The sequence below is a fragment of the Mesoplodon densirostris genome, chromosome 5 (assembly GCF_025265405.1).
Source record: "Mesoplodon densirostris isolate mMesDen1 chromosome 5, mMesDen1 primary haplotype, whole genome shotgun sequence".
NCBI classification, from domain to species: domain Eukaryota; kingdom Metazoa; phylum Chordata; class Mammalia; order Artiodactyla; family Ziphiidae; genus Mesoplodon; species Mesoplodon densirostris.
Genome location: NC_082665.1, coordinates 671,412 through 696,333, shown reverse-complemented (window position 1 = coordinate 696,333; position 24,922 = coordinate 671,412). Strand labels below are relative to the sequence as shown.

At 57.6% G+C, this 24,922-nt stretch overlaps 1 protein-coding gene across 3 annotated transcripts in view; it reads left to right on the top strand.

Moving 5' to 3' along the window:
• Positions 1-24,396, top strand: part of COL6A2 (collagen type VI alpha 2 chain) — a 37,436-nt gene extending 13,040 nt beyond the window's left edge. Inside the window, exons 2-28 of one of the 3 annotated variants that reach the window (XM_060100316.1) lie at positions 7,957-8,096; positions 8,235-8,833; positions 9,105-9,125; positions 9,875-9,940; positions 10,577-10,630; positions 10,713-10,757; positions 11,071-11,097; positions 11,326-11,352; positions 11,452-11,496; positions 12,057-12,110; positions 12,539-12,601; positions 12,870-12,932; positions 13,187-13,276; positions 13,934-13,996; positions 14,543-14,605; positions 14,833-14,895; positions 15,211-15,273; positions 15,538-15,588; positions 15,893-15,928; positions 16,172-16,234; positions 16,335-16,397; positions 16,572-16,607; positions 16,789-16,834; positions 17,180-17,332; positions 17,493-17,945; positions 18,054-18,092; positions 23,315-24,396. In XM_060100316.1, the coding sequence (XP_059956299.1) occupies positions 7,958-8,096; positions 8,235-8,833; positions 9,105-9,125; positions 9,875-9,940; positions 10,577-10,630; positions 10,713-10,757; positions 11,071-11,097; positions 11,326-11,352; positions 11,452-11,496; positions 12,057-12,110; positions 12,539-12,601; positions 12,870-12,932; positions 13,187-13,276; positions 13,934-13,996; positions 14,543-14,605; positions 14,833-14,895; positions 15,211-15,273; positions 15,538-15,588; positions 15,893-15,928; positions 16,172-16,234; positions 16,335-16,397; positions 16,572-16,607; positions 16,789-16,834; positions 17,180-17,332; positions 17,493-17,945; positions 18,054-18,092; positions 23,315-23,913 (3,084 nt within the window). In that variant the 5' untranslated portion in view covers position 7,957 and the 3' untranslated portion in view covers positions 23,914-24,396. Of the gene's footprint in view, positions 1-7,956; positions 8,097-8,234; positions 8,834-9,104; positions 9,126-9,874; positions 9,941-10,576; positions 10,631-10,712; positions 10,758-11,070; positions 11,098-11,325; positions 11,353-11,451; positions 11,497-12,056; positions 12,111-12,538; positions 12,602-12,869; positions 12,933-13,186; positions 13,277-13,933; positions 13,997-14,542; positions 14,610-14,832; positions 14,896-15,210; positions 15,274-15,537; positions 15,589-15,892; positions 15,929-16,171; positions 16,235-16,334; positions 16,398-16,571; positions 16,608-16,788; positions 16,835-17,179; positions 17,333-17,492; positions 17,946-18,053; positions 18,093-20,987; positions 22,125-23,314 lie in introns of those variants that run through there. The other 2 variants (XM_060100317.1, XM_060100318.1) reach the window with 2 other exon arrangements.
• Positions 24,397-24,922: the final 526 nt, after the last annotated feature.

Genomic DNA, 24,922 nt, shown 5'->3' with positions numbered 1-24,922 from the left:
CTGGCAGAATGGATGTTAAAAAAATGAGATCCAACTATATGCTGTCTACGAAAGATCCATTTTAGAACCAAAGACACAAATAGGTTTGAAGTGAATGGATGGAAAATGTTATTCCATGCAAATAGGAACCAAAAGAGAGCAGGGGTAGCTATACTAACACCAGATTAAAATGCACTTTAAATCAAAAAGAGTTATAAGAGGCAAAGAAGGACATTATATATTAATAAAAAGTTTAAAACAACAAAAATATATTACACTTGTAAACATTTACACAGTAATAGGCCATCAAAATTCTTAAACCTTAAGAATATGAAATCTTGATCATGCATTGGGAATATGGTTGCCTGGCTCTTGGTATGTTTCCATTCTGCTCATGTTGTTTTGTTTTAATGAAGGTGATATGTGGGAGCCCAGTTATCATGAGTGTGGACTCAGAACCATGCTGCCTGGATTTGGATCTCAGCTATTATCTGAGCACCGAGGACAAGTTACCTGTCTCAGTCTCAGTTTCCTCATCTATGAAATGGGGATTATAATAGCACCAGTGTGCTATCCACAAGGGCTCTTGTGAGGATTAAAAGAAAAGATGTAGCATAGTGTCTGGTGCAGAGTAATCATAAGACACTTCACTGTCATTTCATCTTTTCTATTTCCTTCAAAGACTTTTTGGTCCATGTTTTACACTCAGTTACTTACTTCTCTTGGACTTTATTTGGGTGTACTGTGTGAGGTGGGATTACTTTATTTCTAATCACATTGTGACCCCTTTTCCCAGCCTTCTCTCAGTGCTCTGAAAAGCAGCCGTCTCATTTCCTCAGTTCTCATATGGTGTTATGCCATTGCCGTGTGGTCTGTTGGTCATTCCAGCACCAAAACCACTAATGCTTTATTACTGTAATTGTATTCCATTATTGCACTTGATAACACAAGTTTCATCACCCTTCATTTTTTATTTTTCTCAGCTACTTTTATTTTTTCTTCCAGGTGAATCTTAGATTCATTTTGTCAACACGTAATGGCAAAAAAAGCAAAATGTTTTATTGGAAATTTTAATCAAAATTACATTCAATTATAGATTCAGTTAGAAATAACTGATATTCTTAAATATTGTGTCTCTCATCCAAAAACAAGATTTGTCTCTCCACTGTGTTCCTTAGAAATTTTTGGACTCTTTTTCATAAGTCCTGCACATCCGTAGATTCAAATTTATTCCTTGGATTTAAGTTGTTTTTCTTGCTAGTGTAAATAGTATTTTTTCCATTATGTTTTCTAATTGGTTGTTGCTGATAGAAGAAAATCTGTAGATTTTTGTGTATTTTTTTCTTATAATTGCCTCATTGAATACCCCTTTCTCTCTCCCCTAAACTTTGTTCAATTGATTTTATTGGATTTTCTAGGTAGACAGTCCCATCTTTAATAAGGACAGTTCCTATCTCTTCCTTTCCAAGACTTACATTTTGTTTCTGTTTACTGTCTTGTTGCATTGGCTTCCAACACAACAGTGAATAATATAATGAGATCAACACTCTTTGTCTTTTTTATTTTTTGTACTCTAATGGTCATTCTTCAAGTGCAGGAGTTTTTAATCCAGAGTCAGCTCCATAGATGGACCCCCTGAATTAATGAGGACTATGATTTCTGTATATGAGTAATCTGTGCATATGTGTCAGGTGAAACTGACCAGATTCTTAAAGGAGTTTGTGACCCACAAAGATAAGAACACCTATTTAGTTTTTGTGTAAAATTTGATAGCTGTTGATTTGAAATTTTTATCCTTTATAATATTAATCCAACACCTAAGTTTCTTATGAGGTTTTACTTTTATAATGTTAATCCAACTCCTAAGTTTCTTATGAGGTTTTGCCTTGTCTGTCTGTTAGCTTGTTTAACCACAAATGGATGTTTTGGGGCTCTTTTAGAGCAATTACACACATACCTCATTTTAATGCACTTCACTTTATTGCACCTTGCAGATGTTTTGGTTTTTACAAATTGAAGGTTTGTGGCAACCCTGCATCAAGCAAGTTTATCAGCGCCATTTTTCCAACCACATTTGCTCACTTTATGTCTGTCACATTTTGGGAATTCTTGCAATATTTCAGACTTTTTCATTATTATCTTGTTATGGTGATCTGTGATCAGCAGTCTTTGATGTTACTACTACAACTCACTGAAGCCTCAGATAATGGCTAGCATTTTTTCTAGCAATAAGGTATTTTTAATTAAGTTATGTACATTGTTTTTTAAGACATAACACTATTGCACACAATAGACTACAGTATAGTGTAAACAGAACTTTTACATGCACTGGAAAACCAAAAAAATTCCTGCAACTCCCTTTATTGCAATGTTTGCTCTATTATGGTGGTCTGGAACCAAATCCACAATATCTCTGAGGTATGCCTATACATGATTTTCTTTTTTATATTAATGTGACTTACATTAATATGTTTCCTAATGTTGCATAATTATATTTTTAACTAACTTCATCTTAGTACTGGTTTAGTAGTCCTTAACATGCTACTATATTTTATTTTCTAATATCAGTTAGGATTTTTGCAACTGTATTCAAAAGTGATATTTATCTATAGAGTTCCTTTTAAGGCTATCTTTTATCAAGTTTTGGTCTTAGGTTTTGCCAAGTTAACAAATGAATTGAAAAGCTTATCTTTTTATGTTCTGAAATAAGTTAAATAGAGAAGTGTTTGTTCTTGAAAATGCAAAAGAACTCACCCAAAAGCTGTTTGGGCCAGAGTCTTTGGGAACGTGTTTCCTTCCAGTGTTTCCATTCCTTCCAAGTCAGAGTCCAGCCAGTTCCTCACCTCCTCTCTAGAGGTGAGACCACTTTCCCAGACAACGGTCTTTCACATTTACTAGCTCACAGCTGCACTTGGTATGCTCTTAAAAACAAACAACAATAAAAACTCTCCTCATCTATCATTATTTTACTCCTTAAATTTGTATATTTCTATATTTGTGTTTACATCACTTTTATTCTTGCTTAGACTTGCTAAAATTTTTTCTATTTTATTGGCCTTTTTGAAGAACCAGCTCTTAGATGTATTTATTATTCTACTGTAGGTTGTTTTTCAACCAATTGTTGTTTGTTTGTTTGTTTTACCACTTTCTCTCTCTTGCTTTCCTGAGATTTATCTCTTTAAGTATTTTTTGTCCCTGTTCTTTAACCACATGCCTAATTTGTTACACTAATTTCTTACTTTATAACATAAAGCATCTGAGGCTATGTATTTTTCCCCTGATTATAGTTTTGGCCTTCTCATATTTGTTTTTAAATATACATTGTCATTGTCACTAATTCCTATGTAGTTTTTGTGAGAGTTTTTCAATTTCAAGTGCTTTGTTTTGGGGGGTTTTTTCCTATGTCTTATTAGTGACAAATTTTGCATTGTAGCTCAAAGAGTTTTATCTGTAAAATTTCCATTTTTTAAATAAATTAAAGCTTTCTTTGTGGCTTACTCTAGGATTGAATTCTGTAAAATTTTTTAAAGAGTGTATGTTCCCTACTTGTAGCTTTTGAAAACATAGGTGTATATGTAATACGTGGGTGTGTTTTACGCACATTATCCAAATCCTTTATGTTTAGAAAATACATATTCCCTGCTTGTTAATATCAAAGTTTTATAAAGCATGACGTTCAGATCCTCTGTCATTTTTTAATATGATCTGTCAATAACATAAAAAGATGAGTTAAACTCTACTTGGTTGCAGTCTGTCAGTTTTTTCTTTGATTTTTCACCGATTGTGCTTTAAGTAATATTGTGTTATGAAATTAGGTACATAAAGATTTATAACTGGACTGCAGCAGCTTTTATCTTTTCCTGGGCCCCATCCCTCATCCTCTGTCTTAAATTCTAGTGTCTCAACAACACTGCCCCTGTCTTTCTCTCCATTTGCATCCATCCCTCCCCACTCCATTTTCTTTGCACCATCTGTGACTTTCTATATAAAGTGTGACTCATAAACCTCATTGTGATGGGTTTCATTTTTGGACCCAATTTAGGAAAGTTTGTCTTTACAGGAGAATTTAAGCCATACACCTTTATTGTCACAACTGATCTATGTGAAATTTCTGGCTTTTAATTTTATGCTTCAGTTCTTTTCCCTTCATTTTCTATATTTTACTGTATGTCTCAAGTTTCTTTGCTTTTCATTTATCTTTATTCATTTCTCTATTGTTTGCAGAAATCCCTTGCAGAATATTTTTAGGAATGGTGTGTGGGTGGCATAGATCTGAGCCCATATACATCTGAGATGTTTATCCTTTTTTTATTTTTAATGGAAGTATAGTTGATTTACGATGTGTTAATTTCTGCTGTATGGCAGAGTGACTCAGTTATACACATATATGCATTCTTTTTTATATTCTCTTCCATTATGGTTTGTCCCAGGATATTGAATATAGTTCCCTGTGTTATACAGTAGGACCTTGTTGTTTATCCATTCTATACATAATAGTTTGCATCTACTAACCCCAAACTTCCAATCTATCCCTCCCCCACCCCCAATCCCCCTTGGCAACCACTAGTCTGATCTCTATGTCTGCGAGTCTGTTTCTGTTTCATAGATAAGTTCATTTGTGTCATATTTTAGATTCCGTATGTAAGTGATATCATATGGTATTTGTCTTTCTCTGTCTGACTTAACTTCACTTAGTGTGATAATCTCTAGTTGCATCCATGTTGCTTCAAATGGCATTATTTTGTGGTTTTTTTATGGCTAATATTCCACTGTATAAATATACCACATCTTCTTTACACATTCATCTGTCAGTGGACATTGAGGTTGTTTCCATGTCTTGGCTATTGTGAATAGTGCTGCTATGAACATAGGGGTGCATGTATCTTTTTGAATTAGAGTGTTGTCTGGATATATGCCCAGGAGTGGGATTTCTGGACCATATGGTAGCTCTATTTTTAGTGTTTTGAGATGTTTATCCTTATACATGAAAGATAAGTTGGCTGGGGAGACATTCTTGGGTCATTTTATTTTCCTGTCAAAATTCTGAATTATTGTCTCATCTTCTGTCTACAACGTTGTGGAGAAAAAGTTTTATGCCTCTATTAGTGGTCTGTTGCTGTGTAATAAAGTACCCAAAACTTAGTGATTTAAAACAATAAACATTTACTATCTTGTAATTTATTCAGGCCAGGAATCCAGGAGAGGCTTCGCTGGGTGGTTCTTGCTCAGGGTCCCTCATGAGGTGCAGTCAGGATATTGGCTACATCCTCTGTCATCTAAGTCTTGGCTGGGGTGGAGGGTCTGCCTCCAAGATGGCTCACTCACCGCTGTCGGCTGTAGGCCTCATCACCTCCCCCATGAGCTTCTGCAAAGGCTGCTTGAGCATCTTCACGTTACAGCAGCTGGCTTCTCCCATAGCGAGCAAGTCAAGAGGGGACCAGGCCGAAGGCACCCTGCCTTTTATGACCCAGTCGTGGAAGTCACACAGCATCACTTCCACGTTATTCTGCTGGTCATACTGGCCAGAGACAATTCAGGGGGTAAGAGGACTCTGTATGGGCAGGAGTAATTGGGGGCCCCCTTGGAGGCTGTGCCTACCACAGGCCAGAGTGATTTTTTCCTTTGGGTGTTTTCTGTATTTTGTTGTTGCTATTGTGTTTTTCCCCTGGGTAGATATTTTTAGAATTTTTCATTACATTTGAGAGTAAGATTTTCCACCAGTACACTTTATTATGTGGGCCTCTTTTAATTTATTATGTGTGTTTTTGTGTGTGGTGTATGATGTGTGAGTGTGTGTGATGTGTGGCGTGTGACGTGTGTGTGGTGTGCTGTGTGCGATGTCTGTGTGTGTGGTGATGTCTGTGTGTGTGATGTGTGTGTGCTGTGTGTGTGTGGTGTCTATGTGTAGTGTGATGTGTGTGTGGTGTGTGATGTGTGTGGCGTGTGACGTGTGTGTGGTGTGCTGTGTGTGATGTCTGTGTATGTGATGTCTGTGTGTGCTGTGTGTGGTGTGTGATGTCTATGTGTGGCATGTGATGTGTGTGTGGTGCACTGTGTGTGTGTGGTGTGGTGTATGTGATGTGTGTGTGTGATGTCTGCGTGTGGTGTGCTGTGTGTGTGCTGTGTGTGGTGTTTGTGATGTGTGTGTGTAATGTCTGTGTGTGTGCTGTGTGTGTGTGATGTCTGTGTGTGGCGTGTGACATGTGTGGTGTGCTGTGATATGTGTGTGTGTGGTATGTGGTGTTTGTGATGTGTGTGATGTCTGTGTGTGTGTGCTGTGTGTGTGATGTGTGTGTGTGGCACATGACATGTGTGCACATGGAGAACAGTGCCAAGCTGGGCAAGCCTCCCCTCCGTTCTGTCCCCTCTCATCTGTAGCAGACAGGACATGGTGGGCCTTATGGTGCCCTCTCTGCGGTCTCTCCTCCATGGGGCAGCAGGGTGAGGGGTAGTGGAGGACAAAGCTGTGCCCACATCCCAGTGGTCAGCCCTGACTGGCCCCCTGACTAAGGTCCCACGGTGGCCATCGCCAGTGGTTGATGGCTCTGGACCCTTGGCTCTGGCTGGTGCAGCCCGACTCCCTCTTGGCTTCTGGGTGCTTCAGAGCCCCTGGCCGGCCCCTCACCCCACCTTCTTAGTCCTCACCTCAGTTGAGCGTTGCCCCCAGACCTCCCTAAACCAGACTCCTCTCGGCCAGGAGCTTCCTTCCTCTGGCCATTCCCTCAGTCTGGGCACATCCATCACCTCCTGCAGGAAGCCCTCCTGGATTTCCTGATACTCCCACGGAGCTTGCTTTAATCTCAGCAACTGTCGCCAAGCTGCGGGGTCATGACTGTTACCTGTAGCCTCACAGCCTCTTGAGCTAACCATGCCCCCATGCGGAGGGAGGCAGGACCACGTCCTGTGCGCCCCTAACTACGCCAGGAATAACCCCTCTCACCTTAAACCCAAGTGCAAATTCACCTCCTCTCAAAAATGAGACGTTTCCACAGCGTTGAGGGGCATCACCACGAAAACAGCACCAAAGCGCCCCTGGCGCCTCTGCTTCCCTCCAGAGCTCTCCAGGTGCCTCCTCTCGCACCCAGGCATGCGGGGACCCAGGCTGCCAGCAGAGCCCAAGTCCCCAGCAGGGCTGCATCTTCACCAGGTTCACCCTCTGTTCCAGGGGCGCCAAGTGAACCAGTCTGCAGGGTCCCCACTGGAACAGCAGGGTGACAAGCCCCTTCCTCGCCTTCCCACGAAGGGTCCCCCTTCCCCTCACACCGTGTCCCCAGAGCCCAGCCAGCCCACCCCACCGCACCTCGAGGTCCTCTCGCTGCATTTGTCCGGCAGAGGGTGCACCCGACTGCAGAGGCCACAGCATCAGGACCACCTCAGGCCCCGCGGAGACACACCAGGGAGCAGTGACCTCTCTGGAGAAGGGTCCCCTCCACCCTGTGCAGCTGTCCCCACGTCCCTCAACAAAGCAGGACCCGGAGGCCACTGCCTGCCAGCCCTCCAGGCCTGTCGTCGTCAGCGCCCACGTTCCGCTCCCCAGGCCGTCCCTCCCCAGTCAGCATGGCGTCCACTACCAAGGCGCACCCCGGCCCAGCCTGGGCCTCTCTCCCCTCCCCGGGTGCCCCTCCTCCCAGTCGCCCCCAGCGGCCCCTCTGCCCTGCCCACCGCAGGACCCCCTCTGTCCTCACTGATGCCAGTCACTGGCTTTTCAGTTCCCAGGACGCACCTGTCTGCCCAGCGCACCCAGGCTCTGCAGGGCAGGGAGGAGTGGCGAGCTTCCCACCCGGAGCGGAGCCCAAAGCTTGCGGTCTCTGCTCCCAGTCAATGCTTGTGGCCCATCCAGGGCAGGGAGAGAGGGGCCCCCTGAGCCCAGCTGCTGGCCGGCCGCGTGTGTGCCGCCCCCACCGTCTGGGGAGGAGGGCTCGGACCGTGCTGTGCGCGCCGGGCACCGTCTGCAGCGCCGCTCTCCCTTTGCTGCAGGATGTCGGGGCGCACGGGTGCTGCCAAGATGCTCCCAAGCCTCTGCTCCGCCCTCCTGCTCTGGGGCCTCCTGGGGGCCGTCCACGCTCAGCAGCAGGAGGTCATCAGCCCCGACACCGCCGAGAGGAACAGCTGCCCAGGTACCACCGGGGTAGGGGCGGCGAGGCTGGGCGAGGCCTGGGCGGGGCCGGGGGGCGGGGACAGGGCGGGGCGGGCAGAGCCCGGCACCAGCCCGCGCAAGGGCCCCCAGCGCCGCGGTGACTCGTGTGCGTCCCCAGAGAAGGCCGACTGCCCGATCCACGTGTACTTCGTGCTGGACACGTCGGAGAGCATCACCATGCAGTCCCCCACCGACAGCCTGCTCTACCACATGCAGCAGTTCGTGCTGCAGTTCATCAGCCAGCTGCAGGACGAGCTCTACCTGGACCAGGTGGCCCTGAGCTGGCGCTACGGCGGCCTGCACTTCTCCGACCTGGTGGAGGTGTTCAGCCCGCCCGGCAGCGACCGGGCCTCCTTCGCCAAGAGCCTGCAGGGCATCAGCTCCTTCCGCCGTGGCACCTTCACCGACTGCATGCTGGCCAACATGACCCAGGAGGTCCGGCAGCACGTGGGCAAGGGGGTGGTCAACTTCGCGGTGATCATCACCGACGGCCACGTCACGGGCAGCCCGTGCGGGGGCATCAAGCTGCAGGCGGAGCGCGCCCGCGAGGAGGGCATCCGGCTCTTCGCGGTGCCGCCCAACCTGAAGCTGAACGAGCAGGGCCTGCGGGACATCGCCAACACGCCTCACGAGCTCTACCGGAACAACTACGCCACCATGCGGCCCGACTCCACCGAGATCGACCAGGACACCATCAACCGCATCATCAAGGTCATGGTGAGTCGCTGGCCCGGGGAGGCCACGCCCACCCGCCAGCAGCAGGGACGTAGCGTGGGGCCCCGAGCCCTGGGATCCGCTCACCCGCGTGGCAGGGGGCAGTCCACCGCTCCGGGCCTCAGTTTACCCCCTCTGAGAGGGGTGGCTGAAGAGGGTGGGCCCCGGGCAGGGTCCTGTCTACTCCGGTGTCCTGCGTCCCCGCCCAGACTCGGAGCTGACCATGTCTCCAGCTCCCCCTTAACCAGGGTTTCTCTCTGGGTCTTTTCCGCAGAAACATGAAGCCTACGGAGAGGTGAGAGCGTTTCCATCCCTGCCGGCCCTGCCGGGAGCTACTTGGGGCCTCTGACCCAGCAGAGACGATCACCCGCGCCCCACTCCCTGGGGCTCCCAAGGTCTAGGACAATGAGGGGGGCGCCGGCCAGGGAGCAAGACCCCTCAGCTCTATGTGGGGCCTGAGACTCGAGTCTGGACAAAGGGCTCCTGGCCAAAACCAGGCTGTTTAAATGCAGGAGGTCAGCGTTAGGGTCTACACAGCCAAAAGATGAGGGTCAAGGTTGAGGATTGCCCTCTGGGCTGACGGTCTCCATCCACCCGAGGGAGGCCAGGAGGAGAAGGCAGGTGGCCAGCTGGGTGCCCAGCACAGGACCTGCAGCACAGGATCTGAAGCCTGTGCTTCCCCAGCAGCAGCTCGCAGCCCAGGATACTACAAGCACACCCTTTCCCGGAGCAGCTGCTCAATACCACAGCGATTTAATATGCAAGCACAGTGGGGACTGGCCAGCAGCACTTTAATACTTTCTACTGTTGGTCATTGCTTAATGCAGCCTTGATTTCCAAAACTTGACTAGAGCACTGGTGTGGACCCCTGAACCCGCCCCTGGTGGGCACAGGGGCCTCCTGGGTACCTCCCAAGTCTGTTTCATCATGCAGCCCCCAGCTCAGGGTGGCCCAGTGTCCAGTGGGCCACAGGCTGCACCCCCTCCCTCCCTCCTGGGACTTGTGGTGCTAGCCTCACACGCTGCCCCTTGCTTCCTGTTTCAGTGCTACAAGGTGAGCTGTCTGGAGATCCCCGGGCCCCCCGGCCCCAAGGGCTACCGCGGACAGAAGGTAAGATGCCCAGACCACCCAAGGGGTCTGCTTCCCAGGAAAGCCCCCAACCTGTCTTGAACTCCAAAGTTAGGGCCACTGCACCTCGGATGGACTCACCACTTCTCACCCTGGCAGAACTAAAATTCAGCTTTTATCAGCTGCCTTTTATATGGCATTTTGAGAAAAGTAGGAATACTTTTTAATTAAGATTTGCCCATAAAAGACTCCTGTAAAGTAAACAAGCACGCTCAAGTACATAAGGAAACATGAACTCCGTTCCTCTTGGTAATAAGGTGCTAATTCATACAGGGCGTTCACTCCTGTCATTTGTTAAATAAGTAGGTTTTAAGGGGTTAGGTTGGCCCTGCGTTTTCATAACAACAGAGGTGTATCAAATGAAATCCTTCCAACATTACTGCCAGGGTATCAGAAATACCAGTGATTCATGTCAAACATTGTAAAGGCAGGAGGGGGGAAAGCAACCTCTGAGGACATGAGACAGGGTGTTTGAAATACGGTTGCGGGAAAGTCATTACTACGTGCCTTCTTTCTAACGTCGGGGGAGGGGTGTGTGCTCATCTGTCAGGCCGCTGGCCAGACGCACCTGCTGCCTCCCCACCTCGATTTATCCCTGTTTCTTTCATCTGCTTTCAGGGCGCCAAGGGCAACATGGGTGAGCCCGGAGAGCCTGGACAGAAGGGGCGACAGGTGAGTACCCTCCACACCCCGTCCCGGCGGCCCCCACTCCCCACGGCTGAGGTTACACCCACGGCCCTTTGCTCTTCCACAGGGAGATCCAGGCATTGAAGGCCCCATTGGATTCCCAGGACCCAAGGCAAGTTGCTGTGGACCCTGCCCGGGGGGCGGGGCACATGGGGACAAGCCAAGGGCTCCCTGGCTCCAGGCGGGGCCCGCCGCCGGGGTCAGGATGTGTCTGGCGTGGCCCACCGCTCCCACCCCTGCCCCAAGGAAGTGAAGCGCTTCTGCATTTCCAACGACGTCCCTGGTGGCGCCTCTGCACCCGAGCCTGATGACCACCACCCCACCCCCATCCCCCCCACCTCCCCATCCCCCCTTCTTCCCCCAGGCCTGCTGGGTCCCAGCACACACACACTGGTAACGCTGCTTTTCTTTCCTTCCGACCTCAGGGTGTTCCTGGTTTCAAAGGAGAGAAGGTGAGATTGGGCTCTGGGCGGCCAGACCTCACACGGCCCCGACCCTGGCAGCAGTGTCTGGTAGCGAGCCGGGGGTCCGCGCTGGGGCATGGGACCCGGTGTCGTGCCGGTAGTAGCCTTCTGGGGCTGCTCTGGCCTGGTGTTTTGTCCAAGGGTAGACTTGGGCCTAATGCAGTGGCATCTGTGATGTGTTAGCAGCGCTAACTGGCCTCGTTTCCTCCTGTGCAGGGCGAGTTTGGAGCCGAAGGGCGGAAGGTGAGCGGACAGGCAGGCGGGGGCGGGGTGCCTACCTCCCCACTGCTCAGAAGGAAGGAGCATCCGGGCTAACGGGGTCCCTCCTCCTCTCTCCTCCAGGGCGCCCCCGGCCTGGCGGGCAAGAACGGGACGGATGGACAGAAGGTAGAGTGCACTGGGGCTCCGTCCCTGGGTGGAGCAAGGGTGCCCGTGAAATGACAACCACGCCCTCGAGACTCTCAGGTCCTTCCAGGGGCCAGGCCTCTGGGCCTCTCTGGCCACTGCGCACAACCTGCGGCTTGGGTGGCCCCTGGTTGCATCTACCCGGTGGACACAGGACACACGGGAACCTCGCAAGAACGGAAGTGGACATTTGCTCCTGAATAGCAGGGCCCCGCCTTGCAGGAATCTCCCTGCCTGGCCCGCAGACCCCATGTCTGGCCTGACTGGTGGTTTACACACGTGCACAGGTGTACACAAACACACACACAAATGTCACAGGTGAGCACGCACACATGCACACGCCCGGAGTGGGTACCACAGACACTCATGCTCCCGGCCGCACCCCGGTGACCCTGGACCGCCACCCTGACGGCCGCTGACGCACACGTCCACAGTGGGGTGCCCGGTGCACGTAGACCCGGCACCACTGACCTCTGTCGTCGGGGCTCGTGTCCTCCAAATCCTGGCCCTGACGCGTCTTCTGCTCCCCTCTTCTCCTTCAGGGCAAGTTGGGGCGCATCGGACCTCCTGGCTGCAAGGGAGACCCCGGGGATCGGGTGAGCACAGCGTTGAGGCTTTGTGTCGACCCCTGGCCCTGGGAGATGCCGGGCGCCAGGCGGGGGTGGGTAGGGCAGCCACCAGCCCTGCAAGCTGCAGTGGGAAGCCAGTAGCTGGGCTCCTCCCTCCAGCCCCTGCCCCGCCTGTACCGGAGCCCTGCCAGGGTTCAGCCAGGTTTGGGGTCACAGCATGACGAATGGCCTCAGGGGCTCCCGGGTCAGGTGGAGAGTGGCTGCTTCCAGAGTCGCGAGGGGCTCCCATGCCAGCGGCTTGTCCAGTCTGCCCACCCAGGCCGGGGGTCCCAGTAGCCAGTCCAGTGACGGGGTGCTGGTCACCCTCCCCCTGGTCAGCTGGCCCTGACCCCACGGGGAAAATGCAAGCGCAGCTCCCGGCCAGAACCCCAGCACAGCCCTCTCCCTTCTTGCAGGGCCCGGATGGTTACGTGGGGGAAGCCGGCAGCCCTGGGGAGCCAGGAGATCAAGGCTCCAAGGTAGGCGGCCTGGCCAAGGTGGCGGGCCGGCCAGAGCAGAGGGGGTCGCCACCCTCCTGGGGGCCTTCTCCCTGCCTGCAGCACTGGGCCGAGACGCCCAGCAGAGAGGCCCTGGCCCTGCAAACCGGGCAGGGGGCCGTGGGTGCCCACACAGGGGGACGTGCTCCACAGACACGGGAGGGGAAGCGTGCACCCCCAGCCCCGCCGGGGTCCTGACCCACTGCTGGCATCTGAAGAGTACGAGGCTGATTTCTCCAAACCTTTCCAGGGGGACCCTGGCCGCCCCGGACGCAGAGGGCCCCTGGGGGAAAACGGGGCAAAAGGAAGCAAGGCAAGTGTTCCCGGCGGGCTCCGGCCCCACTCCGTGGTGCCCCATGGTGGGGGGTGGGCAGGCAGGCCAGCCCTGGGCCCTGAGCGCCCCCAGCCGCTCTCTCCCTGCTGCCAGGTGACAGCGCACCACACCGTGAGGGAGACACGGCCCCACCGGAGACGGCAGGCATGCGTCCGCACGGGCTGGGCCATGCCCACAGCCGTCTGCCCGTCTGGGCAGGTCGCGGCAGTAGCTGAGCTCTCTCTTCCCCGCAGGGCTACCAAGGCAACACCGGAGCCCCAGGAAGTCCCGGCCTGAAAGGAGCCAAGGGTGGGCCTGGGCCCCGAGGCCCCAAAGGCGAGCCCGTGAGTTCACCTGCCCACAGGCCCTGGGCACCCTGGCCAGCCTGCCACACCCTCCCGCAGGGCTGCCTCGGCGTGCGCTGCTCTGGGCCTCTGAGCCCAGAGTCCTCCGGCCTCTCCAGCTGAGCCTACTGGCCCCCGCAGAGCAGCCGCCACAGAGGGCTGCTGAGGAGTGGCTTGCGGGGCCCAGGCACGCCCCTGCCGGACGCTCGGTGCCCATTAAGTGGCCCCGGGGCCCCACCTTGCCCCCCTGGCAGGAGCCCCCAAGGGCTCAACCTAGACCCAGGCACACACTCTGCAGGTCCACACGGCAACTCCACCCAGCCATCCCTGAGGGTCCCGCCACGGGGTGGGTGGAGCCCAGTCCCAGGGCTGACCCCCAGAGGGGACGCATCCCGATCCAAAGGGAGCAGAGGGACTTCACGAAGAGCTGGTCCAAGCTCGGTCCCAGTCACGTCACCTGCACTCCCGGACTTACAAGCTCACCAGCCCCCGTCATTTCCTAAATCCTCGTCTGGGACCAAACCGACCCAGCAGAGGACAGGGTCTAGGCTGAGGCCCTCTGGAGGGGCCCCCAGACCCCACAGCCAGAGTCCGTATGGGGTTCCAGTGGGGCTCCCACCCTGGAACCCCACACTCCCCCGTGCCTGTTCTCTGCAGGGGCGCAGGGGAGACCCTGGAACCAAGGGCAGCCCAGGCAGCGATGGCCCCAAGGGCGAGAAGGTGAGTGTCCGCACGGGGGAGCCTCGGGCGCCGTCTGCCGTGTCGGTGTCTACACTGGGGGCTCACCGTGGTGCCAGTGGAGCCCCTGTGACGAGGGATGACCAGCACCCCCTCCACGGTCCACTAGGAGAACAAAGGCAACCCCCGGCGCCTGACCGTCAGCGGGCGCTCCCTGCAGGGTCTGGGAGAGCAGGAGGCACTCCCTGATGAGAGGCCTGGGCAAGGACAGTTCCGTGCACGCCATGCACAGCTGTGCAAGCTGTGCACTGCCTCACCCCCCAGCACCCCCCCCGCACACATGTGCTCCTGTAGCTGGCGCAGGAGGTCTTTGTCTTTGTGGTGAAATCCAAGGGCAGCCATTTCCCTGTGAGATGTGGGGGAAGGTCTCAAAGGAGGGGCTCCTTCCTCTGGGACTGGTGACCCCTGCCCTGCTTCATGAGGCTGAGCGGGCAGGCCTGCTGTTCCAGCACCACCCTCCACCGTCTGGGGAGCTCATGATCCCCTCTCCTCACCTTCCCCAGACTAACCTGGCCTGTCTTCCCACAGGGGGACCCTGGCCCTGAGGGGCCCCGGGGCCTGGCTGGAGAGGTTGGCAACAAAGGAGCCAAGGCAAGTGGGGCAGCGGGTGGGCAGCCACAGAGGCCACATACGCTCCTGGGGTGGCACCGCCAGGGCCCCCTGCCCCTCTCCTGCCCTCTGCCCTGCAGACCCTGCCTGGGGCCACTGGGGTCAGGGCTAAGGACCTCTTGGAGGGCAGCAGGGCGCCCCGCCCTCGCCGAAGTCCACAGTGAGCGGCAGCAGCGTCTCTGAAGCGCCCTCGTCTCTTTTCTTTCCAGGGAGACCGAGGTTTACCTGGACCCAGAGGTCCCCAGGGGACTGCTGGAGAGCCCGGGAAGCAGGTCAGTAGCAGGACGCCTGGGAGGGCCCATGGCTTTGCGTCCTCCTGTCCGTGGGCAGGCAGGATACTGTCCGCACAGTAAACCTGGGCAGCGAGACAGTGAGCCAGGGGCCCCCACGCACCTCACACCCTCATCCTGCCCTGAGGGATCAGGCTTTACCAGGCAGGGGGTGTGCCAGGGGGAGCCGGGACGTGGCACGCAGAGGAGAGACCCTCAGGATGGCCAGCCCTGCAGGGCAGCGATGCTGCCTGGGGGTCAGAGCTGGATGAGGTCAGCCCCGTCTGTGCCGACTCCCTGCTTCCTTTCTTCCCTCAGGGATCTCGGGGAGACCCTGGGGACGCTGGCCCCCGCGGAGACTCGGGACAGCCTGGCCCCAAGGTATGCCCCCTCCCCACCCAGCAGGCAGGATGGGCCAGGGCTCCTGAGTAAGGCTGCCGGGAGCATGCTGGCTCCGCCCCCTCGGTGAGGGAGGACATCAGGGGCCTGGGCAGCACCCTCCCACCCCAGCCCGTGTTCTCACCCTCAGGGGTGGCATGTCCTCCCAAGGCGGGCCCTGCCCACCCACCCCCAGTCCAGGCCGACTGACTCAGTCTCCACCTTTTCCACTGGCCCTGCCCTGACTGTCCTCCCGTGTCCCTCCAGGGAGACCCCGGCAGGCCTGGCTTCAGCTACCCGGGACCCCGAGGAGCACCTGTAAGTCCTGGGGGGGCCAGGGACAGGGGGAGGGGTGGGCACTGTCGGGAGGGCCTTCCACTGACTGGAGGGTTCCTGCTAGTTCCTGCCAGGGCCCCCCACCGGGCCCAGGGTGAGGCTGGGGTCGCGGTGGGGGGGACCATCAAGAGCAGAGGCAGGTCCCCCGGGAATCAAACATTCTCCCATAGCCTCTGTGGCTCTGTACAGATTTCGATACCCAAGCCCACCCGTCAGGGAAGGGAGGGGGCTGCACGGCCATCAGCCCTCGGCCCAGTGCTGAGTGACCCCTGTGCTTGCTTCCCAGGGAGAGAAAGGCGAGCCTGGCCCCCGCGGCCCCGAGGTACGTAACGCGGGGCGGTCTGTGCAGCGGGCCTCCGTGCTGAGCTCTGCTGGTGGGGGTGGGCCGCGCCCTGAAATGCCGCCGTGTGGGGCTGCATCTGACCGCCCCGCACTGCCGAGTACAGGTTCCTCCTGAAAAGGCGTGTCCCTCTTGGGCAGATCCCTGGAGGGCTGGGGGACGGCAGGGGAGCAGTGCCAGCTGCCAAGCTCTCTGCGTTATTAACACGGGTGTCCTGTGTCACAGGGGGGCAGAGGTGACTTTGGGTCCAAAGGAGGACCCGGGAAGAAAGGCCAGAAGGGCGAGCCTGTGAGTACCTTTGCTCCCTGTTGACGGTTGCCCGGCGCAGGGCCGCGTGGGGGGACCACCCAAGGTACTGCCGGAGCCCACATGCCCTCTTCCTTCTCAGGCAGACCCTGGTCCCCCTGGTGAGCCAGGCCCGCGGGGGCAGAGAGGAGCGCCAGGACCCAAGGTAGGTCAGTCGCCCATCCCTTTGGCCCTCGGGCCACAGTCCCTGGGCCAGCCAGGCCAACAGGCACCCCGAACCATGCAGGGGTCCTGGAGTGGCCGCGTGAGAACAAGTCCAGCCCTCCCAGCCTCAGCCATGACAGGTGTCACCTCTCACTGATACCCTTCCTCCTTCCAGGGAGAGCCTGGCCCCCCAGGAGACCCCGGCCTCACGGTAGGTGTCAGTCGGGGTGGGACTCAGGGTCCTCCTCCCTCCTAAAAATCTGAAGGGCAGGTCAGCAGGGGTGAGGTCAGAGCAGGAGGCGGGCAGGGGCCACAGGCTTCCTATAGAAGCGCTTCCAGCCCCTCCCCAGGGTTTGCGCTCTGGGCTGGGGGCTGACCCCGCTGTGTCACAGGAGTGCGACGTCATGACCTACGTGAGGGAGACGTGCGGGTGCTGTGGTGAGTCGCGGCCCCCACGAGGCTGGACTGGGACACTTGTGTCCTTGGGGGCTCTTGTCCCGGGGTCAGGGTCATCCATCCGAGTCCTCCCCTCCCGCTCACGTTCAGTGTTTCCCACGGTGCACCTGGCTGCACGCCCCTGGGGTTTTAGGCTGTCTCCCTGGGCCGGGGATCAGCGCTGTCACCACCCGCCCCTCCACTCGACCCTCCTCGCCTGCTCGCCCCGCCCTCCGCTCGCCGCTCACCCCGCCCCGCACGCTCACCCCTCCCCGCCTGCTCGCCACGCCCTCCGTTCGCCACGCCCCCGCTCACCCCGCCCCGCACGCTCATCCCGCCCCCCCGCAGACTGTGAGAAGCGCTGTGGCGCTCTGGACGTGGTGTTCGTCATCGACAGCTCCGAGAGCATCGGCTACACCAACTTCACGCTGGAGAAGAACTTCGTCATCAACGTGGTCAACAGGCTGGGCGCCATCGCCAAGGACCCCAAGTCGGAGACGGGTCAGCGGCACCGCAGTGGGGTGGGGGTCCGGCAGGGCAGGGGGCACCAGGCCGCATTCTTGAGCAGAGGGGCCGCAGGATGCCTGAGGTCCGGATAGAAATCCACGGGAGGGGTCCTAGCTCTGCCGAGGGCCGCCTTCACGCCCGCGCCCACCCGCAGGGACCCGCGTGGGCGTCGTGCAGTACAGCCACGACGGCACCTTCGAGGCCATCCAGCTGGACGACGAGCGCATCGACTCACTGTCCAGCTTCAAGGAGGCCGTCAAGAACCTTGAGTGGATCGCGGGCGGCACCTGGACGCCCTCGGCCCTCAAGTTCGCCTACAACCAGCTCATCAAGGAAAGCCGGCGCCAGAAGACCCGCGTGTTCGCGGTGGTCATCACGGACGGCCGCCACGACCCCCGCGACGACGACCTCAACCTGCGGGCGCTGTGCAACCACGACGTGACAGTGACGGCCATCGGCATCGGGGACATGTTCCACGAGAAGCACGAGAGCGAGAACCTGTACTCCATCGCCTGCGACAAGCCGCAGCAGGTGCGCAACATGACGCTCTTCTCTGACCTGGTGGCCGAGAAGTTCATCGACGACATGGAGGACGTGCTGTGCCCGGGTGAGTCCGCGGGAGCGGAGGGGCGGGGCGTGCGGCCGGGGCGGGGCCAGGTCTCCGCAGGCCTCCAAGGGAGCCACCGGGACCCCCGCCTCTTGTGATCTCTCCTAGACCCCCAGATCGTGTGCCCGGACCTTCCCTGCCAAACAGGTAACGTGGGCGCCACTGGCCCCCCGGGCAAGCCGGCAGCCAGGTCGGGGGGTAGGGCCGTGCAGGGACCCTAGGAATTGCTGCTACAGCCACCCCAGCGAGAAGCCTCGGATTCCAGACCCGCGGTGGCCTGGCCTCCGGGACCCCGGCACTTCGGAGGAGGGGGCTCGGGGTGCAGTTGACATCTGGAGTCGCTCGGCCACCCCACCCACCTGGCGCACGTGGGGAGGGGGTGCGCTAAGCTCTCGGGCCGCTGGTCTGGAACACAGATTCACTGCCTCGTGGGCTGAGGTGCCCAGCGGCACAGACACCCCAGGGCCGCCCGGCTCCTGCAGGCGGAAGCCCTGGATCCAGTAAGTGAAATGGCTGGTCTTAAACCCTCAGGGAGGCGAACACATCCACAGCCACGGGGGCAGCTGCAGAGCGGACCTCTGCCCTGACGCCCTGAGCTGCTGCCTGGCAGCTGGGGTTTGCTCTTCCCTCCGGAGCAGACGTGTTTAGGGGGCCGTGCCTCGAGCCCTACGTGGTTGCACTAGAGCGGGAGGCTGGGGGCTGGGGACCCACGGAGGCTGCCCCCAAGGGGTCCCTCGGGGCAGGGAAGGGGCGGGAGGCGTCGACCAGCTCCTCTGGGCACCCTGCTGCCTCGGAGGGGCCCCCGGGGCCGGCTCTGGGTGGTGGGGCCTCCGCAGCAGGCGGGGGGCAGGGTGAGTCGGGCTGGACTGTTGGCAGGTCCAACACTGATGGGAACCTTGGGGCCTGCGTCCACATCCGTGTCTGCCACGAGGTCAGTGTCCCGGCAGGCTCCTCCTGGGCGTCAGGGGGCCCCGGGCAGGTTCAAAGGCACCAAGGCCGCCTGAGGTAAGGGACCGTGTTGAGTTGGGGACAGGGGTCCGCACACTTATTCTAACAGAGAACTTCCAAGGAAGTGCTCGCCGAGATTGCACCAGTGACTATGCCATGGCCGTTGGCAAGCTGTGGGGTCATCCCAGAGACGGCCTGGGCCTGGGGTCCCCAGAGTCAGCTGAAGACGGTTGTGTGTGGTGCCCAGAGCCACCCCAAACCCCAGAGGCTGGCCCAATAGCGCCAAGCCCAGTCTCCCCCGGGGGCTAAAGGGGGTGGGTGGGGTCCACGCAGAGACCCAATTAACCCCTGGTCTGTGCCCCTGCCCTCAGGGCGCCTGACTCCTCCCAGGGTGCGGGTCCCGTGGTCAGCTTGGCCCCTCGAGGGCAGAAACCTGACCCAGCCCCTGGTGCCAGGGCCCAGCAGTGATTTTGCTGGGGAAGCTGTGAATTTCTCACCATGGGGGAGTCCGCTGAGGGTCTCTGTAGATGTTCCTTATCGAGCTGAGGGTGGCCCCCCAATGCTAGGTACTGAAAGTCTGTCGTGAACAAGTGCGGGATTTTGTCAGATGCTTTTTCTGCACCTGTTGATACGATCAGGTGGTTTTTCCTCTTTAGCTTGCTGGTGTGATGGGTTATGTTCATGGAGCTTTGAGCGCTGAACCAGCCTTCCAAGACCTGGGATAGATCCCACTTGGCCATGATGTGTAATGCATACATATTGTTAGAGTTGATTGCTAATAGTTTATTGGGGATTTTTGCATCTGTTTGTGAGAGATCTGGGGCTGTCACGCCCTTTCGTGTGATGTTTTTGGTTTGGATGCTAGAGTAATGCTGGTGATCTCACTTCCCCTGAGCCTCCAGGACCTGACAGTGAACAGGAACAGCCCCCTTAGGGACCCCTCCCCGTTCTCCTAAGTCCCCACTCTGCTAAACTCACAATCTCATTCTCCTTTAAAGCGATTTGAAATTTCCAAGTAAATTAGACATTGTGACCAGAAGGGAAGAAAGTAGCTGTAACTACAGAATATGCATTTACACATGACCTCCTTGACACGAGTGGACTCTGGCACGCTCGCTGAGGGCTGAGCAAATGGGGCGCTGGGTGGACGCTGCCTGCTCTGGCACAGCCCTGACCTACTGGGCCAAATGGCCCCTTCCACCCAGAGGCTCAGCCACATCTGGGCTTGGACCAAGCCAGGGGGGCCTCTCAACTGGGGCAGAACCACGAGGCTGTCAAAGAGAAACAAAGATGGACACCAGTGAAAGGTGGCCAAGGCAGGTCTTCGTGCGTGACAGCTGCTGCGGGACGGGGAGAGCCAGGGAGCCCTGAGCCCCGCTCCCCACGCCAAGGCAGGAGGCTCCGGAAGGCTGGGCGCCCGAAAGGCAGGGCGCAGGGCAGGGCTGGGGCTGTGAGGCCAGGCCACCCGGGCGAGCTAACTGGACGTGCCCGAGGCACCCTGCGGACCGGAGGGCGTGGTGCACCTGGAGCGAGGGGCCCAGAGGGTAGGCTCTGACCTCCCCCGGGACGGGACGGGACGGGACGGGGAGAGCGTGGGGCGCACTGAGCGTTTGCTCCCTGGTCCTCAGGGCAGCGGCGCAGGGTGGGGAGGTTTATGTCTGAAGGTGAAGGGCGGAGGAGGATTTGTACACAAGCCGCTGGAGAAACCGCCCTGAGAGGGGCTCAGGGGGCCCAGCTGCCTATCATAGGCCAGGTTGGAACAGGCAGGAAGTTGTCCGGTAGTGCTGAGCATTTTAAGGGGCTGGGGTCGTCCCAGGGCAGGGCCGCCAGAACCTGGTTAGTCTCAGCAGCCATCTGTGCCAGGAGTCTTGCAGTTCTCGAGCTTCCGCTCCCCGTCTCCTCCGGGCTCCCCAAAGCCCCATTTGTTTCGCCTTGGCGCCCCGTGCTGACCACGGCGGAGCTGCAGCCTCCCCGGCTCCTCATCTGACCCCCTCGCTGAGCTCTCGGTCCCTCCTCGTCTCAGAGGAGAGAGGCGGCTGGAGCCCCGATCACGCCGACCAAGTCCCTGAAAGACTTCTCTGGAATCCCCCACAGATGGACCGCGGCCTGGCGGCGAGCCCCCGGTCACCTTCCTCCGCACGGAAGAGGGCCCGGACGCCTCCTTCCCCAGGACCATCCCCCTGATCCAACAGTTGCTAAACGCCACGGAGGTCACACAGGACCCAGCCGCCTACTCCAGGCTGGTGGCTGTGCTGGTCTACACCGCGGAGAGGGCCAAGTTCGCCACAGGCGGCGAGCGGCAGGACTGGATGGACCTGTTCATTGATGCCTTTAAGCTGGTGCACAGGGACATCGTGGGGGACCCTGAGACGGTGCTGGCGCTCTGCTGAGCCCACGGGGTGTGGCCCCACCGGCTGCAGCAGCTCCCAGGGGCTGCCTACCTTACACTGCAGGGCTGAAGACAGCAGGAAGCTGTTCTCTTGGTCTGGAGGCCAGAAGTCCAAAAGCAAGGTGTCCCAGGGCCGCGCGGCCTCTGGGCCTCTAAGGGAGGGCCCTTCCTGCCTCTCCAGCTCCGTCTCTGCTTCTGTGGACACATGGCCTCTCCCCTTCCCCCACCCCGGCCCTGCCCCAGCCTCCCTCCTACAGGGACACTTGTGGTGGCATTTAGGGCCGGATAATCCAGGAGGGTCTCCCCGTTTCAAGGGAATTATTAACTGAATTCCATCTGCGAAGTCCTTTTGCCGTATTAGGTCATAGTCACAGGCTCCAGGATTAGGACGTAGGCATCTCTTGGGGGCCATTATTTCGCCAAAAAGAAAGAGGGAAGACCAGAGCCTCATGAACAGCCCCAACTCCCGGCTTCACCTCTGGCCTCTGTGCCCAGGTCACCCCTTGTGCGCTTCTCTCGTCCCCCTGGTTGATACATTGAGAACCACCCCCAAACCAGCAGTCCCTGCGTTTCTGACTGACCGCAGGGACTTAGAGGCCCAGGGGCACACGGGGAATTCGCTGGGCGGTTTCAGCTCCAGCTCCAGCTCCAGCTCTGTGGGTTTAAAGCCAAAGCTGCTCTTCAGCTGTGCTGCCATATAAATAAGCTCCTTTAAAAAAAAGAAAATCTGCCAGAAACACTCGCTCCTCCGTGGGTAGCCCAGTGCTGCAGGCGACACACCCAAGAGTGTCCTTCAGGTGCTGTGAGCGCATCTCATGCATTCTATAAAAGCTGAAAAACAAGGAGTGTGAATGTGTGCTGTGGTCAGCGACTTGCTGGGGTGAACTGCTTGCTCTCCTGGACCTCGGGGGTTGCCCATGCAGGGGGGCACCTGGTGCCTGCGGGGCCCAAGCAGGATCCTGAGCCCCTCGTGGTTGGTGCCACAGGTCAGGACCCCCTTCTGATGGGATCCCTGTGCTCCCAGCCCTGGGTCAGCACGCCTGGGCTGTGAACGGAGTCCTCTCCTGCCCAGGTCAGGAGGGTGCCCATGGGGCTGAGGAGCTGGACCCAAGAGGGGGGACCAGCCCCGCCCCTGCCGAGCCCCGTCGGCCGTTAGAGCTGAGATCTCAGCAGTGCCTTGGGCGAGGGGCTTGGCTGCGCGTTGCTGGACGGAGACCCAGCCTGTGGTCCCGCTCGGAGCGGGCTTTCAGGCTGTGCAGAGGCGCCCACGTCCCTCAGAGGCCCAGCCTCAGCCCTGGTGGCAGCCTTGCCCTCACACTGTCCAGCATGTCCTGGGCTGGTGACTGCCCCGATGAGGGCAAGGGTATCAGGTAACAGGGAGTCACCCGGGCTGCCACAGGGGTCTGGCCACACCTGTGCCCACTGCCCACCAAAGCCTGGGCCAGTCGAGGGGACACAGGCCCCTTCTCTCCCTGATGCTCCCAGGGCTGGGAGAGATACGGCCCAGCCTCCAGAGGTGGGTCCTTGCGTCTGGGGATCTCCATGAGGTCTTTGTACACAATCACAGGTGTGATGACACCTCTCTCTCCCACCCCTACTCCCCATGGACCGTGGTCCTTTGGGCGCATCCAATTCTTGGGCCAAAAGAAGGGGCTTTACTGATCCCTGGCTTCCTGCCCGCGAGGCCTGAAGGAGGTCACTGGGCAGAGATGGTTCTGGGAGAGTGGAAAGGGACCCCTCAGCCTCAGGTTTGGGGACATTTCCTGGTGGGAGCACAACCAGGAGAGATGATGTCGGTCCCAGGGAGACAGGGTAGGAGCCTGGACCCACGTCCCGGGTGCTGTGTAGGGCTCCCGACCGCCGGTGATCTTGAGTGAAGCTCCAGCGGTCTGAGTGGCTCCTGTTGGTGGGGTATGCGCCGAGAGGCGGGCGTGGGGCGTGGCCGGGGCGGGCGTGGCCCGGGGGGTGCGGCTGGGGCGGGGCAGCGGGGCCTCACCCAGGTCGCCCGCGCACCACCCCGTCTCGCCCCCAGAGCTGTACGTGGCCCAGTGCACCCAGCGGCCCGTGGACATCGTCTTCCTGCTGGACGGCTCCGAGCGGCTGGGCGAGCAGAACTTCCACAAGGCGCGGCGCTTCGTGGAGGAGGTGTCCCGGCGGCTGACCCTGGCGCGCAGGGACGACGACCCGCTCAACGCGCGCGTGGCGCTGCTGCAGTTCGGAGGCCCGCTCGAGCAGCAGGTGGCCTTCCCGCTGACCTCCAACCTGACCGTCATCCAGGAGGCGCTGGCGAGCGCGCGCTACCTCAACTCCTTCTCGCACGTGGGCGTGGGCATCGTGCACGCCATCAACCAGGTGGTGCGCGGCGCGCGGGCCGGGGCGCGCCGCCACGCCGAGCTGGACTTCGTGTTCCTCACGGACGGCGTCACGGGCAACGACAGCCTGGAGGAGGCGGTGCACTCCATGCGCAAGCAGAGCGTGGTGCCCACCGTGGTGGCCGTGGGCAGCGACGTGGATGCAGACGTGCTCTCCAAGATCAGCCTGGGCGACCCGGCCGCCGTCTTCCGCGAGAAGGACTACGACAGCCTGGCCCAGCCCGGCTTCTTCGACAGGTTCATCCGCTGGATCTGCTAGCGCCCCCTGCCCGCCCCCACCACCAGCCCCGCGACCCCTGCCCCGCGGGCGCCGTCCTCCTGTCCGTGGTGCTACTCAGACCACCTGAGAGGTCCGGCGCACTGAGGGCTCAATCTCTCCACGTGTGGGTGTAAAGTCAGGAGTGGAGGACCCCCGCCCACCCCAGCTCCTACCGGGGATCCCGCAGCCCTGGACACCCTGAGCGCACTGCCCCTCTTCACCATCCACCCTTGTCCTGCCCTCTGTGCCCTCCCGGGGCCCCAGAGGCTTCCCGGGGAGCACATCTGGGGCTGGCCTCCCTCAGCCCAGCCTCATTCCCAGACTTGTCCTCCGCCGGGTGCCCTCCAGAGGCTCTCTGCCAGCCCTCCTGGCCCCGCTCCCAGGTCTCTGGGCGTCACCTCCCCCATCAGACTGAGCTGTGACAGCAGAGCCTGCAGCTCCCTATGTGCACACACCTCAGTCCAATAAAGGCTTTGAACCCCCCTTGCTCCCCACCTTCCAAGTGTCTGTGCCACTGGGGGTGCTGAGACCGTTCACATAAGCCCCAGGACTGGTCACACCCCGGGGTCCCCCAGATTGCTCTGTGCACCCAGAGGGTGCCGGGCCTGGCCTCCTGTCCTTACAGGCACCCCACTCCCAAGGGCACCGACTGGGTGGCCTCAACCGTGGAATCCACCTTTGTCTAGCTGGCTTTGGGCTGAAAACAAAAGTATTTGGTCAGTGAAGTGTCACTATGTCCCCAAAACGGGGCCAGAGCACTTTAGGGATGTTTGCTGGTTTGCGTGAGGATATTTGTGGATAGAGAGAGATGATAAAGAGATGACAGATGATAGGTGATACAGGTAGATGGTAGATGACAGCTACACAGATGAGAGAGAGAAAAATAGATAATTGATATATAGATAGGTACACAGGTGAGAGAGAAGTAGATAGATGATTGATACATAGATGATGGATAGATAGGCAGGGGAGAAATGCGAGAGAGGCTCTTTTTTTCTGGCAGCCGCAG